The 20045-nt window shown below is 46.0% G+C and overlaps 1 protein-coding gene and 1 long non-coding RNA gene across 2 annotated transcripts; both read left to right on the forward strand.

Moving 5' to 3' along the window:
* The first annotated feature begins 40 nt into the window (after positions 1–40).
* On the forward strand, positions 41–20045 carry HDDC2 (HD domain containing 2). The gene is made up of 6 exons (XM_055534968.1): positions 41–222; positions 2611–2732; positions 4536–4638; positions 10593–10661; positions 14705–14843; positions 19712–20045. Exons 1-6 carry the CDS (start codon positions 136–138, stop codon positions 19807–19809), a joined length of 618 nt encoding a protein of 205 aa, XP_055390943.1. The 5' UTR covers positions 41–135; the 3' UTR covers positions 19810–20045.
* On the forward strand, positions 14855–17418 carry LOC129619704 (uncharacterized). The gene is made up of 2 exons (XR_008698048.1): positions 14855–15104; positions 16844–17418. It is a non-coding gene; the product is annotated as an uncharacterized LOC129619704 (long non-coding RNA).

Below are 20045 nucleotides of genomic sequence, written 5' to 3' on the forward strand. Positions count from 1 at the left end.
GCTTCAGGGACGGAGCTTCGGGGGAGGAGCTTAAGGGGGCGGAGCTTCGGGGGAGCTTCACGGGAAGGAGCTTCGGGGGCGGAGTTTCGAGCGGCGGCCCCGCGGCCGGCTAGAACCTGTAGGATCCGCTGCCGCATGGCTTCGGCCTCACCCGTTGCGACCATGTCGGGCCGCGGGACCCGGAACCTGCTGCAGTTCCTGCGGCTGGTGGGGCAGCTCAAGGTGAGCGGGCACCGGGAGGGCTGTCTGAGTTCGCGGCTGCGCGGAGAGAGGCCGGGGCCGGCTGCCGGGCAACCAGGCTTCCGGTCCCCGCCCGGCCTGAGGCCTGCCCCCTTCCTCGGTTCTCCGCGCCTCGTGGGGCCTGCAGAGGGAAGCCCTTCCATAGGGATGCAGTCGTGCGTGAGGATCGCGGGTGGAGGAGGCAAGTGGTGGAGACGGCGTGGCGGGATTGCTGGGCCCCACCCCAGGCTGGGCAGAGTCCGAGCCGCACTGGACCCCAGTGTTGGCCTGGCGCTCGGACGGGCCCGGCCTCGGCGGCCTTGTGAGAGATTTCTGAAGGGGAGCCGGCGCGGTGATGTGTGGATCTCCAGGCTCGAGTCTGCCCCGAGTACATAGGAGGGTCACGACCCCACAACTGGGCTAGTGCGAAGAACAGAACTCATTGATCCTGCAGGGTTTGAGTGCCTAAAAAAAAATTTTTTTTAAGGAAAGATTTTATGTAGGATACACTGAAGTTATATCCGAGGGGATCCTCCTTCCATCCCCCACCCCCATCCTGGCCACACCCAATAATGATCTTCTCCAAGCTCAAAGCAGACGGTTTCGTGCCACTGTTACTATAGTTTATAAACTTTAGACATGTGAAGTCCCAAGGAGAAAAGACAGTCTCTTAGGATCACAGGGTATGATAGGCGGTAGTGTAAAGGAATTAGAAATGCCTTACTTAACCCTTTCTGCTTCAGAATTTGGAAGTCTGTCACTTGTTCAGGTTCAGCGCTTTACCTTTTATGTCTAAGGACTTGTGTATGTTCTGTACATGCAAACATCAGTAACATTGTTGGACTTACAGGTTGTGTGTGTGTGTAAGTTACTCAATCGTGTCTGACTCTTTGTGACCCCATGAACTATAGTTCTCCAGGCTCCTCTGTTCATGGAATTCTCCAGGCAAGAATACTGGAGTGGGTAGCCATTCCCTTCTCTAGGGATCTTCCCAACCAGGGATTGAACCCAAGTTTCGTGCATTGCCAGCAATTCTTTATCATCTAAGCCACCAGGGAAGCCCTTCTACGTTGTATCTATGGCTTATTTTTCCCTCTCTTTCACATTCTCTGACCTCACTGGTTTATTTCATTCCAGATGTTTCTCCCTAAGTGGGTTAAACATTTTTTAATATGTACTGAAACTATGGCCCAGTGCTCTATTCCCTGGACTTCTCTTACAGAGCATCAGTTCAGTTCATTTCAGTTCAGTCGCTCAGTCGTGTCCGACTCTTTGCGACTCCATGACTTGCAGCACGCCAGGCGTCCCTGTCCATCACCAACTCCCAGAGTTCACTCAGACTCACGTCCATCGAGTCCGTGATGCCATCCAGCCATCTCATCCTCTGTCGTCCCCTTTTCCTCCTGCCCCCAATCCATCCCAGCATCAGGGTCTTTTCCAATGAGTCAGCTCTTCGCATGAGGTGGCCAAAGTTAATTTTCATACCAATGTGCAGGAGTTTCAGCTTTAGCATCATTCCTTCCAAAGAACACCCAGGACTGATCTCCTTTAGAATGGACTGGTTGGATTTCCCTGCAGTCCAAGGGACTCTCCAACACCACAGTTCAAAAGCATCAATTCTTCAGCGCTCAGCTTTCTTCACAGTCCAACTCTCATATCCATACATGACTACTGGAAAAACCATAGCCTTGACTAGATGGACCTTTGTTGGCAAAGTAATGTCTCTGCTTTTCAATATGCTATCTAGGTTGGTCATAACTTTCCTTCCAAGGAGTAAGCGTCGTTTAATTTCATGGCTGCAGTCACCATCTGCAGTGATTTTGGAGCCCACAAAAATGAAGTCTGACACTGTTTCCACCGTTTCTCCATCTATTTCCCATGAAGTGATGGGATCAGATGCCATGATCTTCGTTTTCTGAATGTTGAGCTTTAAGCCAACTTTTTCACTCTCCTCTTTCACTTTCATCAAGAGGCTTTTTAGTTCCTCTTCACTTTCTGCCATAAGGGTGGTGTCATCTGCATATCTGAGGTGATTGATATCTCTCCCGGCAATCTTGATTCCAGCTTGTGCTTCTTCCAGCCCAGCGTTTCTCATGATGTACTCTGCATATAAGTTAAATAAGCAGGGTGACAATATACAGCCTTGAGGTACTCCTTTTCCTGTTTGGAACCAGTCTGTTGTTCCATGTCCAGTTCTAACTGTTGCTTCCTGACCTGCATACAGGTTTCTCAAGAGGCAGGTCAGGTGGTCTGGTATTCCCATCTCTTTCAAAATTTTCCACAGTTTATTGTGATCCACACAGTCAAAGGCTTTGGCATAGTCAGTAAAGCAGCATAGCAGATAGTTAAAGTATGTATTCTTATAAATTTCTTTCTGTTCATTTTTATCAGAGAGTCCCACGGACTGGCTGGGTATACAGAAATGTCCAGAAGCCAGAGAGCGTATCAGATCACATGTACAGAATGGCAGTTATGGCTCTAGTGACCAAAGATGAACATCTTAACAAAGACCGGTAAGCTGGGAACTCTGCTGTCAGTTCAGGTCTGTGATCTATGGGAGTGCGTGACTGTTCACGTATGAGGCCTGTGTCCAATTCTTCTAGGTTAGTTTATAGTCAAGAAAAATTATCTGAGGCAAACCATACAGATTCAGGATGTGGGCAGCGGGACTGTGTGTTGCAGTTGTAAACTGCACTCTGGGTTTTCTCTTGGCAAGTGAAAGAGTCCGCCTTGGTCTCAAGGAAACATAAGTGTGATTTGAGGATTTTCCGGGGCCTTGAAGGTAAGTCTTTTATGTTTAAAATTGGATCCAGACACTATGTATTTTATTTAGCCCCTTTTCCAAATAGCAGTACTCTTTTGTGAAGTGACTTTTTGTAGTGGTATGTGCAGGAAAGAGCTGAGAAAGAGATATCCTGTCCCCTTAAGTCATCCATCAAGTGTTTAAAATAATTTTTGAGCACAATACAAAGTTTTCTAGCCAAACAGTATAAGGTAGTAAATAAAACCCAGATGAAGTACATAGGCCCAGAGTGGCTTCTATACAAAGCACAAAATAAGTCATATTAGAAAACTACTCTAACAGGAGAAATCACCTGTTCTTGGGTGATCTTACTGGAGGGGGCAGAGTCTGAGTTGACCTCTAAAGGGTTGATTAGGTATAGAAGTAGAAGACACAGCACAGAGAGAGAAGGGCATGGAGACCAAATCTCCATGTATGTAAAGGTATGTTTTGGAAATGATAAGTCAGTCCATCCAACTGAAGCAGAAGTATGTTTTGGAAATGATAAGTCAGTCCATCCAACTGAAGCAGAGGTATGTTTTGGAAATGATAAAGTAAAGGTATGTTTTGGAAATGATAAGTCAGTCCATCCAACTGAAGCAGAGGTTCATGTGGGAGTCTCAGGAGCCCTGTTACTCTGTAGATGGGGTAGAACTTGAGATTTTTGGCACATGGTACAAGATGAACATGGTGTCGAATGGAGATGAACCTACGCATAGTCTGCAGTTTGAGCTAGATGAGAAAGCAGCTGCAGGCAGGGACACCTGGAGTTCTTGTCCCGCCTTGTTGATGCTGGGAACACAAAGCAGACTGGCCCTCTGGGGCATTTATTTCATAGCTGCCTTTGTTATTTTGATGACGATTATCCTGATCAGCAATCATTACCACTAATAATTACCAATCGTTACCACTAATAATTATAGTCATTTGTTGAATGATCAACATGTTCCAGGAACATAAAGTATCAAATTTAATTTTCATACCAAATTTAGGAAGTATTAGTACCCCTTTCTTACGGATAATAAAATGAAGGCTGCAAAACTTAGCATTTAAAGGAATTTAGTGAATTGGCAAAGGGCACGCAGCTAATAGATGTTAATTGCTGGATTCAAACTCAGATCTGCCCAGTTCTACCTGTTTCTCTATAAAGGGCTTCACTTTGACATCTAACTAGTACATTTGGAAAATGATATAAGTGTTACATTGGTACGTAAATGCTATAACCAGATCACCTTCTTCTGGCTTTTTAATCTAAAGTTATCAACCTTTTAAAGTGATATTTAAGAGACCAGCTTTTTTTTTTAATTCATGCTAACAGCTTCCCTTGCATTCTCATGTATTTGTGCTGAATATTAACTAGCAGTTTTGATTCAGATCTGTTGCAGGCTGGCAGAATATAATTACCTTTAGAAAATACTGCATTAAATCCTCTGTGAGGCTGGAGAAAAAAACTATTATTATGTAACTCTAAAGTAGTATAGAGAAGGAGTCTGTAGTGAGTATAATTCTGTGTAATTATTTCTTGCCTGGTCAGATGTGTACGCCTAGCCCTGGTTCATGATATGGCAGAATGCATCGTTGGGGACATAGCACCAGCAGATAACGTCCCCAAAGAAGAAAAACATAGGCGAGAAGAGGTTAGTGTTGACTGTGAATTCCACAAAAGAAAAACCCATTGCTGAAACAAAGGAAAACCAGAAAAGCCCATTACTGAAATGCAGCTAAGTTCACCGACCCTATTGCAGTAAGAGAGAGTACCTCTTTGACAGAGTCTTAGTATCTTGGGAAGGAAGATCAGGGGTTTATAGAGTTGTAGGGCCTGGGCCTGAGGATGTTTGGATGGATCTTACAAGAGCGGCTACTGTCTTACAAGATGAGATTGCCCAGACTTTAAACATAAAAGCTTTGGGTTGGTAGGGTTGGTGAGGCAAGGTCTTAGCAAGGGTCTTGAAGAGCAAGCTCTTAGTGCTTACTCTACTTTGGATTGGTTTACAATCTTACCTTCCGGAAGTAAGGATTTCGTGGAATAAGCAGTGAATTGGTTTTCTTGTTCTAAGCCTTAACACAGGGACAGGGCGTTGTGTTGGTTTCATTTCTCACGGAGAGGCAAAAAGGGGATCTGAGCACAGGATACATGGTGTGCCTTTCATTGGAACCATGGAGATAGCTGGAACTTGAAGGCATTCTCCACGCCAGTTAAGCTCTTTGGAGAGAAGTTCTATAAAACCCAGGAATAATCATTATTATAATTAGTATTTAGTAAGACAAGCCTGGTGGGCTACAGTCCATGGGTTTGCAAAAGAGTCAGACACAAGTTACTGGCTAAACAACAACAATAACAACAAATTTTAAATTAGTCCTTTAATTTAGTGGTTAAAATTTTTTTTAATTTGTATTAGTAAGAAATGACATCAATTAAATAGGATCTGCTGATTTGGAGTCTTAAAACCAGAGCCCAGGGACAAACAGGAAGACGTGTTTGAAGCAGAGACTGGAAAATTCAGGAAGTTTTTTTTTTTTTTTTTTTTTTTTAGCTGAATGGATGGTTCCCAATTCAGGGATTGTTGCAAGCTGCTTTTCTTGTAGGCCAGAGGGATTGATCCTAAATGTCCCTAAGTCAACAGATCCTTCATCAAGATGGTTTAACAGGGAAGGTGGGCTTCAATAGCTGTTCTTGGGGGAAGGGTGTGGCCAGAGCTCAGTAGCCAACAGCATTTTTTCCCCTTTTGAGGCAAGAAGATCCACAGGGAATCTCAATTCACGAGTTCCAACACACCATAAATTATGGGAACAAGGGAGATAGGGAATGTGGTCATCCCACATGAGCATCAGGACAGTTTGTGAAAAGGGAGGAGCTAAGGAAACATTTCTCTGTAGGAGTCTAGACTCTGGTGAATAAAGAATTCCTGGGTTGATTGGTTGATAGAAAAAGAAACCAGTTAGTTCAAGACAGTGAGTTGCAAGGACTCTCCCGGTAGCTCAGTGGTTAAGACGCCACACTCCCAAGGCAGGAAGCCTGGGTTCGATCCCTGGTCATGGAACTAGATCCAGCGTGCTACAGTGAAGTTCCCATGTGCCGCAGCTAAGACCGGGTGCAGCCAAATAAGTGAAAAAAAAAAAGATACTGAGTTGCAGAAAGGAATTAGCCCCAAACCAGAGGATGCTGGGTGTTGACGTATGCCATAGAGGAAAAGACCCCTCAGTTATATAGCATGTTTCAAGATGTATGGTAGTTTCATACAAGGGTGAATTTAGATATTGTGGAGGAGAAATCACAGGCTGAAGAACCATAAGGTGATCAGAAACCTTAAAGTGACCAGAGGAAGAAGACACTTCCCATGTGGGCACCCAAGCAGTGTGAGGTTCACTTCACCGAGGAGCTAATCAAAACCTTCTGAAGAAAGAACAGTTCGGTAGGAGGGATCTCCAACGCCTGGCAACACAGTAAACCTACCTCTGTCCTGACGGAAGCTGAGTCCTGGCTAGTGGTGCCCCCTGGAGGGGCATTGAGAGGACTTGCCACCCAGAGAGTGCTGGATGACATATCTGGGCAGTGATGAAAAGCCTTCCCGGCCTCATTAAACCTCCTGGCTGCTGCCCACCCCATCTGATTCACAGGAGAATAAATATCATCATCAGAAAGGACAGGCAAACATCTTTAAGAACCGCAAGTTCTTGGGCAAGAAATCAAAGGCTTGGGAAGCGCTGATCCTTCATTGCTTTTTCCTCCACTCGTTAGGATTTGGGAACAGAGAGAAAGATGTGGGAGGTAAACAACTCCTTATGCAGATGGTGTTTAGGAATGAGGTTTGGATGTCTGAACCATGCCTTAAGATAATTAACTGAGGGTTTCTTGGCTCTTTGAGGTGAAACACACATACGGGACCAGGAAGTGTCATTTTCCCAGAGGCTAGTCCGCGGCATCCAGAGGGCTTTAAACCCAAGTAAGAGGGAAGGGAAATATTTGAAAACCCTGGAAGGCTGATTGTCTCAGAGGAAAGTAGGTACTAAGATGAAAGGGAGAATGAGGGTGTAGAAGAGAAAATATAGAGGGTGGGGGCAAAAGCAATGCTTGTAGGCTGACTCCCTTCCTAAACAGAATAAAATAAATTTTATGTTATAAACAGAGATGGTAGATGATGCCTCGTAGGAATCATGGATGTGAGAGTTGGTCTATAAAGAAAGCTGAGCGCCGAAGAATTGATGCTTTTGGACTGTGGCGTTGGAGAAGACTCTTGAGAGTCCCTTGGACTGCAAGGAGATCCAACCAGTCCATTCTAAAGGAGATGAGTCCTGAGTGTTCATTGGAAGGATTGCTGTTGAAGCTGAAACTCCAATACTTTGGCCACCTGATGTGAAGAACTAACTCATTTGAAAGGACCCTGATGCTGGGAAAGATTGAGGGCAGGAGGAGAAGGGGACGACAGAGGATGAGATGGTTGGATGGCATCATTGACTCAATGGACATGAATTTGAGTAAACTCCAGGAGTTGGTGATGGACAGGGAGGCCTGGCGTGCTGCAGTTCATGGGGTCACAAAGAGTCAGACGCAACTGAGTGGCTGAACTGAAAGGATCATTAAAAACTAGTGGAATGGAGCTTGAGGCTGGAATACAGCAATAATAGGTTATTATATTCTTCTGCAAAGGGAAAACTTACTAAGAGGACAGAGTCATGATACATATATATACACACATACCTGACAGTTAAAGTTGCTGAAGAACTAGAGGTTAAAAGGGGAAGAACCATTTATTATGGGGGTGAACATGGCAAGACAGAGAAAGTGAAACATACAGTGAATACTTTATAGAGTCCTTACCCTGTTCCAGATAATAAGTACTTTATAGTGACTGTTTCATCCTCACAGCAAACCCCGTCATTTTATAGATGAGAAACCAGAAAGACCAAGATGTATCTTGCTCAGGACTCCACAGCTAGTAAATGGCAAGCTGGGTTTCAAACTGCATCTCAGTCTATAGTTTGTCATTAGCTTTGTACTGTGCAGCGTCACCAGTGACGTGTGAGTGATGAACACTGCCTTCTGGTGCTTAACGTTTCATTCAACTCAGAACGTCGGGCAATTCTTGACATGCTTTGCTAACAGGAAGAAGCCAGGGAAATTATCACTCTACGTCTATGTGTGAACAAGGCAAAACTCAGTTTAGAAGTCGGAGTGGCAGGGCTCACAATCAAGAAGGGAAAGTCTGGTATCATCAGACCCTTGTCCTGGACTTCAGTGAAGTCGATTTCAGAGGATCATTTAAAAAGGGCCTGATTCTGTGGCATAGGCTGCCAAACAAGGAATAACAGCTAAGAGGTCTCAAGTGCAATCCTGATTGTATAATAACAAACAGTGTCAATGAGTTTAGATCCAGACAAATCATTGCTCAGCTTCAGGAAGAGAGCAAAAACATATTTGTTTGTTATGTTTTATTTTTTAAAGGACATTGTGATTTTAGTCAACAGGAAGCTTGTTAATAAGTCATATGTGATTTCCAAAAAGCCAACTCAGTCTTGAGCTGCATTTATAGAAACAGAGCATTTACCATGATGGACACTTTGGTTCCATTGTGTTTTGTCTGGGTCAGACCACCCATCAATCACTATATTCAGTGCTGGGTACATCACTTTAAAGGGAATAAAATAATTCCTTGTCAGAGCAGGACTTTTAAGTTTGAAGAGTTTAGATTTTGATATGTCTCTGTACATATATGTCATTCAGTTCATTCCTTTCAAACAAAAGCAATGGGCAAATGTTTCTATAATAGTGGAGAGAAAAGTGATCTATTTGTAGAGACATTTTTAATTTTTGAAAATGCAGAGTTTTTTCTCAAGTATTTTGCTGAGATTTATGGGAAAGAAACAAGGGAGAATGCAAGTACAAAATAATCAAAATTTCATACCACTAAGGGTGGTATAATGCTACAAGCCATTCACGATGGCGTGCTACTTACAAGAGCAGACCGTTGACACTGGCCAGTATGGTTTGCTCTGGAAGTGGTTGCGTTCTATAACTTATTTTTTCTCCCCATTATAAATAGTTATATATAAAATATTCACTTTTATTTTTATTGCTTTTTACCATTTCACCATTTGATTTTAGTAAGCACTTTTATATAAGCACTTTGCTAAAAGTGGTTCTTAAAACAGTATTCTTTTCAGGGAGCCTAAGCTCTGGCCACACGAACTGGAGCTGATTAAGAGGTGGAAGATGACCATAGGAGGAGAGGGAAGGAGTTGGAAGCCATTTGAGAGTAGGTTGCAGACCTCATGCCCCCCGAATCGGATACTTGAGGATTTTGGAGCAACACAGAAATGAAGGAGGAGATGGAATAAGAGGGGCTCTTGGGACTTTGGAGATTAGAAATATGTACTGAGCGCCTCCGTGCTCTCACTCTCTCATTTCAGCCTTTCTGTGCATTTTGGCTCTCTGAACTCTACTCTGGGGCTTCTCGCCCTCAATCTCATCATGCAGCTGGTCCCTGGGTGGCTGGTTAGAGTTACATGGCCATCCCTTGGACCAATCACTGGCCACAGAGATTCTCGTTTGCTGGGTTACCGCCCACCTGATTGACACTGTGTTTTTGTGAGGGAGGAAGAGAGGAGGGGTAGGGTTAGGCACAGTGGAAGAACTTGCAGGGACAATTTTCAGCTTTATGTGAGACACTGGTACTTCCTACTAAAGCTGCCTAAAGTCCACTTGAGCAGCCTCTTGGGGTGCTAGGTTCCCACCATGAGGCATGTGTGGGGGGAGGACACAAGTTCCCAGTGATGCTGCTGAGGGGTTTGCTTTAACATCTCTTTTCAGCCTGTGAGTCTGTGAGCTTAACAAAATGCTGTCTTGTAATTTCCTTTATGTTAGTGACAATAGCTTCCCATTTGTGTAGTGCTTTACATTTTGCAAATAAAAACATTAACAATAGAAAGTGAACATAATGGTATACCAAAAGTTTATTTGAGCTTCGTAATTCACTGATACTTTCCTGTTTTCCCCACAGATTTGGTTTGAACTATAGTACTTACTGTTGAGGGCTTTCCCAGTGGCTCAGCAGTAAAGAATCTGCCTGCAGTGCAGGAGATGAGGGTTTGATCCCTGAGTTGGGAAGATCCCCTGGAGGAGGGTATGGCATCCCACTCCAGTATTCTTGACTAGAGAATCCCATGGACAGGGGAGCCTGGTGGGCCACAGTCCATCAGGTCGCCAAGAGTCTAATACAGTTGAAGTGACTGAGCCCGCATGCACTTACTGTTGAAATTGACATGCATTTGGGGATTCTCATCCACAAGATATAAAACCTTTGGCCTCATTTCTGTTATTTCTGTAATCGTCTCATACCCTCCTCATTGTCCTCGATTGTGTCCAGTGTGCTGCAGACCACAACATAAGTACTCCTGAATAAATACATATAAATAAAGACACTTACTTATTTAACATACACAGCTGCTCTCCTTGTTAGCCTAACTCTTCTCCAATATTCTGCTGCCCCTTTGGGAGTTATTTGGAAGAGTGTGAGTCCATTATTTGGCATTTGCAGATGAGTTGTTAACTAACAAATGTGAACATGATTAAAATAACGTTTTGATCTTTTAGGAAGCAATGAAGCAGCTAACCCAGCTCCTCCCAGAGGATCTCCAGAAGGAGCTCTATGAACTTTGGGAAGTAAGTATATACACTGGGTTGCTTTTTATCGTAACTGAATTTGCATGGCACGTCAGTGTTTTAGTTGCCTTAGACTATCTTAACATGCCGTGTCTAACTTAACTGCTTTCTGGGTTGTCTGATTCTCACCTCCCAGCTGCTATAGGTGTCTGTCAGGGCTAATAGAAATGATTCTTCCTTCCACGTTCCGCATTTCCCTTCTCACCATAATGCCTGGTACAAATACTGACTCAGAGCCCCTGGATTTCCTGATGCATTGCTCTCATCCTCCACCGTGCCAGCCTCACACCCACCCATCTCTGGTCCTTGAGAGAAACGTGGGCTTTGGGGTCGTTCAGAACTGGGTTCCCAACTCACTGCTTCCTGGCTTGGTGGCCTTGGGCTCATTCGCCTTCCTGAGTCAGCTGCGCATCTGTGAAACCCGTAAGGGTTGTTCAGGTTGCGTGAGGTCAAGGGCAGATGTGCCGTGGGGCCCAGCACCAAACGTGGGCCCCGTCGGGCCTCAGTGCCTCCCTGGTGCTGCTGATAGCAGGCGGCTCCGGGGAAGGGGCATGCCTAGTGCTCCTGTTGTCCCCCTCCTAGTGCTGACTTCCACTAGGGAAGGGAAAATAACACATCCCTGCCTGGGGCAGTTTCTCACTTCCCTCCAACCTCTTCCCCCGCCTTCCTTGCTTGAGCCCCTAGCCCCTCCTTACTCTGGGGTAGCCCTGCCTCATCGTTCTGGAGGCGGGAAGTCCAGATCATGGTGTGGGCAGGGCCATGTTCCAATTCCCTCCTTGCCTCTCCCTGGCTTCTGGTGATGCTTCGTCCAGCTTTGGCAGCCTTGCCTCTGAACACATGGCTCCAGGCTCTGCTTCCATAGTCAGGTGTTGTTTTCCCTGTGTCTGTGCCTGCGTACTAAGTCGCTTCAGTCGAGTCCAACTCTTTGCGACCCTATGTACTGTAGCCCACCAGGCTCCTCTGTCCGTGGGAATTCTCCAGGTTTGAATACTGGAGTGGGTGGCCATGCCCTCCTCCAGGGGATCTTCCCGACCCAGGGATGGAACCTGCATTGCGTGCATTACAGCTGGATTATTTACCACTGAGACACCAGGGAAGCTGCCTGTGCCGCCTCACCACCCCCACCCCCCGCCCTGTGTCTGTATCTGGGCCCAATTCCCTCTTGTAAGAATGTTGATTATTAGATTAAGATCTGTCCTAATCCACTATGACTCTTTCTTAATTTGATTACATCTGTAAAGACTGTTTGCAAATAAGATCACATTCATAGATTACAGGTAGATTTGAACTTTGTGGAAACACTGTAAACATAGAACAGCTGTCAAATTACACATTTTAAAAATCATGTTCGGTATTAACACGTTGGCTTTGGTATGAGATTTCCAGGGTTCGAATTAGTGGCTCCTCTGTTTACTAGCTGTGTGATCTTGGGCAACTTACGGTACCTCTCTGAATGTCCATTTCCTCATCTACAGAATGGCACTAATAGTATACCCGTATTACGGGGTTGTATGGCGATCAAATTAATTAGTATGTTAAGCAGTTGGAAAGCTTCCCTGGTGGCTCAGTGGTAAAGAATCCACCTGCCAATGTAGGAGACACTGGTTCCATCTCTGGGTCAGGAAGATAGCCTGGAGAAGGAATTGACAGCCCACTCCAGTATTCTTGCCTGAGAAGTCACATGAACAGAGGAGTCTGGCAGGCTGCAGTCCATGGGGTTGCAGAAGAGTCAGACATGACTTAGCAACCAGTGATGACAACGCAGTTAGAATATTGCCTGACATATATAGTATGCTCTGTTTTTCTGTCTCCAGTCTGTGTGGTCTGATTTTGATTTCAGAAAATAGGGTCATTCTGAATGCAGAGAACTTTGAATAGTGCTAGTTACATAGAAAATGGCAGTTGAATTGATTTCTGAAATGTAAATCACTGCTGTTCACCACTAACAACAGCTTTCGGCCCAAAGGCCCACGTCTAGTTAAAGCAATTATAATTTATTGTTTGCCACAGAAGCGTGAAACCACATTTCAGTAAGTCAAGAGAAAGCATTTTCACTTTCTCCTCGAAGTATCACAGAAGGATGTCCTCTCTACCACCTGAGTTTTGCTTTAAAGAAGAGCCCTTCGAATCCCAAGGCAGAGCAGGAGCTGCTCCCCGCCACGTGCCCAATGCCTGGCACACACACCTCCCTTTGAATTGTTTCCCAGCCTGCAGCTGAAGATCCAGCTGGGTTAAAAAGTACTCCTTCAAAAGGTCCCTGGAGAAGGAAATGGCAACCCACTCCAATATTCTTGCCTGGAGAATTCCATGGACAGAGGAGCCTGGCGGGCTACAGTCCATGGGGTCACAAAGAGTCAGACACGACTGAGCGTGTAAGCACTTCGGAGGTCTCCCTGTTCTGTCCTCTGAAGTAAAAGGGTAGGATTTTGGTGGGGAGTTTGATGTGCAGCAGTATGAGGGTCCTGGGTCCCAGAGGGAGAGGCACTGAGGTGGGAAAGCGTGACATGCAGAAGATTAACTTTATGTCTGCACTGTGCTCAGGGCCGGCCTTTCTCCAAGGGAGACAGGCAACCTTTGACCTTCTTTGCCTTTCCTCTCTCTCTTCCCTTTGGGTCCTCCACGTCGAAGACCTAGAAGTTGTATATCTTTCCTGCTTGAAGCCCTTATCCTTCTGTTGCTCTGCAAACACCCACCGGAGCTGCATCTAATAAAAACCAAGAAACCATCAGTGATTCACAACACATCACCCTGGCTAGAGAAAGCATGACAGATTCATTATCTAGGGTGGAATTAGAAACGAGAGCCTGACACAGAAATCAGCTGGGAACACTTTGGTCTTAACAGAAGAATGCTTCTCTGCGGTCTTAACTGGGGCATGTGGTTGTGTGACGCGTGTGCTGTAAGACGCCGACTGCCTGTAGCTTCTTGTTTCAGGCCTGCACTGAGGAGGGAGGGACCAGTGGGGCGAGGAAAGGTAAATACACTGCTTCCTGCCCACTGCCTTCACTGCCTGCCTGCCACCAACACGCGCACATACACCCAGCAGAAAGAGTTCTCAGACCCTGGCTGTATCCTCAAGAGGGGTGTGATTAGCTCCTCTATTCTGAAAGCAAAGACAGAGCTTCCCAGTGTAGAGTGGAAACCAGAACTAAAGGAGAAAGCCAGAAACTCACTTCAAACGGAAAAGGAGACCTGACACTAAATGGAGAGGGAACTAATTGGAGAAGCATAGAATGAAATATTTGTTGTTGTTTCGTTGCTCAGTCATGTCTGACTCTTTTGCAGCCCCATGGACTGTAGCCCACCAGGCTCCCCCGTCCGTGGGTTTCTCCAGGCAGGAATACTGCCGCGGGTTGCCATGTCCTCCTGTAGAGGATTTTCCCAACCCAAGGATTGAACCCACATCTCCATGTTTCCTGCGTAGCAGGCAGATTCTTTACCACCTAGCCATCGGGGAAGCCTCAAGATGAAATATTAACTTGAAATTAATACTCAGAATCTGGATTAAAGAATAATGATCTTGAAGACAAGTTACTAAACAGGAAGGAGAATGTTTGGAAGTACCCATGTGAACACATGAGACTTGGCAGGCATCAGGTAGGTGGAGTAGATGGAATTATGAGTGCCCACATGGAACATGGGTGTTAAGCTGTGGAATTTTGTGTGAATAGTCTCTGTGATGGTTTTGTATACAGTGGAGAAATATGGCCAATGGAGAATGTGCTTTTAGCTGTAACTGATTCCGGGTACCCGGTCTTCCTGGCATAACCTACCATGTGGGCTTCCCAGGTGGCCCTAGTGGTAGAAAACCTGCCTGCTGGTGCAGAAGACGTAAGAGACACGGGTTCAATCCCTGGGTTGGGAAGATCCCTTGGAAGAGGAAATGACAACCCACTCCAGTATTCTTGCCTGGGGAACTGCATGAACAGAGGAGCCTGGTGGGCTACAGTCCATGGGGTCGCAAAGAGTCAGACACGACTGAAGCGACTTAGTACCCACATGTGCAGCCCTAATCATGCTGCTTTAATTGTCCCTTTACTTAGGAATATGAGACCCAGTCTAGTGCAGAAGCTAAATTCATGAAGCAGCTAGACCAATGTGAGATGATTCTTCAGGCATCTGAATATGAAGACCTTGAGAACAAGCCTGGGAGACTGCAGGACTTCTACGACTCCACAGCAGGTATGCAGCATTGATTTCAATAAGCATCATTTCAGTTTGGCTTAACTTACTCCTAGTGTAATGACTAATATTACTTTAGGGAAGTCCATGGTTGTTCAGCCCTCCTCTGACCCTTTCATATGGAGCATCTGAGAAGAAAATGGTGGGGTTCATGGTGTGAGGCTACCTAATGCAAGAGAGCCTTGCCGCCCTGGAGTCTGAGCACCAGATTCACGTCACGCATACTGGCTGTGTGCTCCTAGGCAATCTCCTGACCTCTCTGTATCCTTCCTAAAAAATGGAAATCATAGTACCCTACAAGTAGGTTGGTTGGTTTTGAGATTTAAGAGAGATGATGAATGTCAAAGTGCATTATGTCAGTGCTTAATAGATGGAAGGTCATGTAAGGTAGAGGTAGAGATAGAGATTTAAAAAGAGAAAACTGCAGGCAGCAAAGTCATCATTGGCGCTGTAGCCCTACAGAGCACAGGCCTGAAGCTGCTTGGGTTTACATCTCAGTTCTTCCACGTTCAGCTTAGGTAACCTCCAGTAGGTTACTTCACCTAGTTCTGGGTCTTCGCTTCCTTATTCTTGGGGCTTCCTGTGTTGCTCAGTCGGTAAAAGCATCTGCCTGCAATGTGGGAGACCTGGATTCAATTCCTGGGTCAGAAAGATCCCCTGGAGAAGGAAATGGCAACCCACTCCAGTATTCTTGAGGGAGGAATCCCATGGACAGAGGAGCCTGGCACGCTACAGTTCATGGGATCGCAAGAGTTGGACACGACTTAGCACTACCTTTCTTTCCTTCTTTCTTCCTCATTTTTAAATTGAGAATGATTTTAGAGTCTACTTTATAGGGTTGTTTGAGGATATATGTGAAGTGTTTAGAAGACTGCCTGGCAGTAAGCCTTGGCTGTCTTCATTTCGGCACAACTTCTGCAGCGAGGAGCCAGGGGCACTGACCACGGGTCTCCTGTTGCTCCCTGGAATAGAGCTCCAGCTCTCTTCCCTTGGAGTTCCCCAGGCTCAGCTGACCCTCCGTCTCTCCTGAGAGAACTGTTAGAGATGGCCTTGCTGTGACCTCTCCCGACCCTTTTGTGGCCTCATCAAGTCCAGCAAAGTCCCAGCTCCAAAATAAGCTCCCAGATCTGATTTGCATTATAATGGGGTTGATTTAATTTTCCTTCTGTCTCGGCTCACTTACCTCTGCCCTAGGCAAGGCCCTCATTGTTTCCGTATGGATGGCGGTTCAGTCAGTCAGTCAGTTCAGTCACTCAGTCGTGTCTGACTCTTTGCGACCCCATGAATCGCAGCACGCCAGGCCTCCCTGTCCATCAACAACTCCCAGAGTTCACTCAGACTCACATCCATCGAGTCAGTGATGCCATCCAGCCATCTCATCCTCTGCGTCCCCTTCTCCTCCTGCCCCCAATCCCTCCCAGCATCAGAGTCTTTTCCAGTGAGTCAACTCTTTGCATGAGGTGGCCAAAGTACTGGAGTTTCAGCTTTAGCATCATTCCTTCCAAAGAAATCCCAGGGCTGATCTCCATCAGAATGGATTGGTTGGATCTCCTTGCAGTCCAAGGGACTCTCAAAGAGTCTTCTCCAACACCACAGTTCAAAAGCATCAATTCTTTGGCGCTCAGCCTTCTTCACAGTCCAACTCTCGCATCCATACATGACCACAGGAAAAACCATAGCCTTGACTAGACGGATCTTTGTTGGCAAAGTGATGTCTCTGCTTTTCAGTATGCTCTCTAGGTTGGTCATAACTTTTCTTCCAAGGAGTAAGCGTCTTTTCATTTCATGGCTGCAGTCACCATCTGCAGTGATTTTGGAGCCTAAAAAAATAAAGTCTGGTTATAACCACCTAATTTAATCTCCCAGGCTCAGGAGTTCACCCTGCACATCTCAGTGATTTCTCCTTTGTAGATCTAGCTATCATCACATCTTTGCTTTATGGCTTTCCTCTTCCTTAAAAATAAAATCTTGATATTTCTTGCACTTCCCGGGTGGCGCAGTGGTAAAGAATCTGCCTGCCAGTGCAGGAGACGCAAGAGACACAGGTTCTATCCCTGGGTTGGGAAGATCCCCCGAAGTAGAGAATGGCAACCCACTCCAGTATTCTTGCCTGGAAAATTCCATAAATAGAAAAGCCTGGTGGGCTACAGTCCATGGGGCCACAAAGAATCAGATACAACTGAGCGACTGAGCACAAACAGCTCTGTAGTCTCCGTTCAACTCTCTGGTTTCCTTTCTCAATCCTCTCTATCACAACTAAATGTTCCTTCTTTTTGCTCAGTCTGTGCGTGGTCCAGAGCATGCCACCGTGATGTCACAGTCTGACTTGCATTCTCCATTATGATGTTCCTAGTTGGGTTTCTTCCCAAATCCCCATCTACTTACCCCACCCTATGGTAAGCTGTAGAGGGCCACGACCAGCTTTGTCTCCTCTGTCTTTGAAGTAAGTGATGCTCAAAATGTTTGACTTCAGTTAAATAGAATAACACTGGAAACCAGGAAGTCAGTCAGCTATAACCCATGGGCCAAACTGGCCTGCTGGTTGTTTGTGTAAATAAAGTTTTATTGAAACAGCCACACTCTTTATGTGTTGTTTATACTGCTTTTATGCTACAGCCGCAGAGTTGAGTAGTTGGCCACAAAGGCCAAATTGTTCACAAAGCCCATAATATTTACTACGTGACTCTTTACTCTAACCTGCCAACTGTGTTAGAAGCAATGATCGGGTTCCCAGATAGCATCTTTTTCCCAATAAGGTCATAATCATGTTTGTGTTGTGCTTTACACTGTTATCCTCAGATACATTCACAATGAAAAAAATAGAAAATGAAACATGAGAATACTGATAGAATCCAAAAATATGGGAGCTGGAAGGATCATCTAGTTTAAGCTCCACATGTTACCAAGGAAGAAACTTGAGCCTAGAAAGTGGGTGATGAGCCCACAGCCAAATTTGAGATTAACACTCACTGCACTTTCTCCCAGAGAAGGCAATGGCACCCCACTCCAGTACTCTTGCTTGGAAAATCCCATGGACAGAGGAGCCTGGTGGGCTGCAGTCCATGGGGTTTCTAAGAGTCGGACACGACTGAGCGACTTCCCTTTCACTTTTCACTTTAGTGCATTGGAGAAGGAAACGGCAGTCCACTCCAGTGTTCTTGCCTGGAGAATCCCAGGGACGGCGGAGCCTGGTGGGCTTCCGTCTATTGGTCGCACAGAGTCGGACACGACTGAAGCGACTTAGCAGCAGCAGCAGTAGCACTTTCTCCTCTGGTGTACTACTTCTAGTGAACAGTTAATAAATATAAAACATGTAACCTATGTAAGAAATGATTTCTCACCATTTTGCTTGCCCCGGTTTGAACAGGGTGGTCATGGTAGAAAACATAAGAAGAAATCAGATTCTGGATATATTTTGAGGGTAGATTCAACAGGATTTGTATGTGGCGGTGTCTGTAAGAGGAACCTGAGGGGTTTGGACTTGCCACTAGATTGGGCTTCCCTGGTGACTTAGTCGGTAAAGAATCCACCTGCAATGCAGGAGACCTGATTTCCATCCCTGGGTTGGGAAGATCCCCTGGAGGAGGGCATGGCAACCCACTCCAGTATTCTTGCCTGGAGAATTCCATGGACAGAGAAGCCTGGCAGGATACAGTCCATGGGTCACAAAGAGTTGGACATGACTGAGCGACTAAGCACACACACACACTAGATGGGAAAGATGGGAAAAAATCAGGGGTCCCAGAAGCCAAGGGGAGAAAGTTTCAAGAGGGCAGGAGTAGCCGTCAGATTGAGCAGCGTGGTGCTGCTCGGTGCCCTTGGTAAGAGCAGTTCTGGTGGAATGATGATAAGTCTGATGGCCAGCCTTTACACAGTGGGGCAGAGGGTGACCTGGAAACAACACGGAGCGTGGAGGACAGGCCCCACCTTGGTGCTAAGAGCTGCGTAAGACAGAAAACAGCCAGCACTGGGGGAGCTACAGGGAAAGCTGCACCGCAGGGCCAGCCAGGTGTCAGGTAGGGCAAGAAAGTGAAGGGGACATTAAGCAAAGAGATGGCGCATAGGGAATAAATGGGATAGAGTTCACTGTGAAATGAACAGTAAGCAGCAAAAGGCACTGGCAAGAGACCGTCAGGGAAGAGATGGTGGGCTTAACACCGCCCCTGCCAGCGTCTGTCCACCTAAAATAGCTCAGAGCTCGGTTATTGCCCAGGGCAGAAGTCCAGGGAAAGCCAAGGGGCCGGGAAGACAGGACAGACCAGCTGATTTCAGGGTAAATGTTTGCATTCTTGTTTGCAAGCGAGGGGACAGCCTGGAACCACTGGTCTTCCTGTTAGTCTTTTCATATGTAGGTGCTTGAAAGTGAAAGTGTTATTCAGTCGTGCCTGGTTCTTTGTGACCTCATGGACTGTAGCCCACCAGGCTCCTCTGTCCATGGGATTCTCCAGGCAAGAATATTGAAGTGGGTTGCCATTTCCTTCTCCAATGTAGGTGCTTGGTTCCCCACAACTGCAGATTCAGAATGGCCAGAGGCTGTTCTCAGATGTTCCCAGAGAGGGCCCCAACCTCCCCGAGTTTCCCTGGAGTTCCCAGTAAAAGTTGCTTATTGCAGTTTTCCCCAGCTCTGCCTGAGCTGCAGTCCTTTTCCTAATTCTCATCTTTACTCTCCGTTGCATCTGAGGTGATGAAAAGTAAGTTCTGAGTGGTTGCCTTCAGCACCTCTCCAGGACCTGGGATTGTATCATCTGTGTTGGTGTGAAGTGTGGGTCAGATCACAGAACCGAGCCCCTGGGAAGCCCTAGGACCCAGCTGGAGAAACTGATGTATTCTCTTGTCCTTATTTCTTGCCCCATCTTCTTGCCTTGCAGGAAAATTCAGTCACCCTGAGATAGTCCAGCTTGTTTCTGAACTTGAGGCAGAAAGAAACGCTAACATAGCCGGTGCTGCCAGTGAGCCCTGCTCCTGAGATGTCCCCTATGTTGCTGCACTCATGTAACATTTCAGTTTTCTGTCTCGTGGTATTGTGTTTTGCCACTGTTGATCTGTTGATTTTCCCAGATGTGTTTATTTTCAATTGCCTGGACTCCAGCAAAAAACGTGATACAGTTTGGATAATAAAAGAAGCTATAGAATATGGTCACGAAAATGTTAGGGATGGAGACTTGTAAGCTGAGGGGGAGGGGTTTGAACTAAATAAAAATT

The sequence above is a fragment of the Bubalus kerabau genome, chromosome 9 (assembly GCF_029407905.1).
Source record: "Bubalus kerabau isolate K-KA32 ecotype Philippines breed swamp buffalo chromosome 9, PCC_UOA_SB_1v2, whole genome shotgun sequence".
Taxonomy (NCBI): domain Eukaryota; kingdom Metazoa; phylum Chordata; class Mammalia; order Artiodactyla; family Bovidae; genus Bubalus; species Bubalus kerabau.

Excerpts from the sequence above, each read along its gene's own strand:
- HDDC2 (XM_055534968.1), top strand. The coding sequence starts at position 136 with ATGGCTTCGGCCTCACCCGTTGCGACCATGTCGGGCCGCGGGACCCGG. Across the intron at positions 4,639-10,592 it reads AAAAACATAGGCGAGAAGAG|GAAGCAATGAAGCAGCTAAC; the intron begins GTTAGTGTTGAC and ends TTGATCTTTTAG. Across the intron at positions 14,844-19,711 it reads CTTCTACGACTCCACAGCAG|GAAAATTCAGTCACCCTGAG; the intron begins GTATGCAGCATT and ends CTTGCCTTGCAG.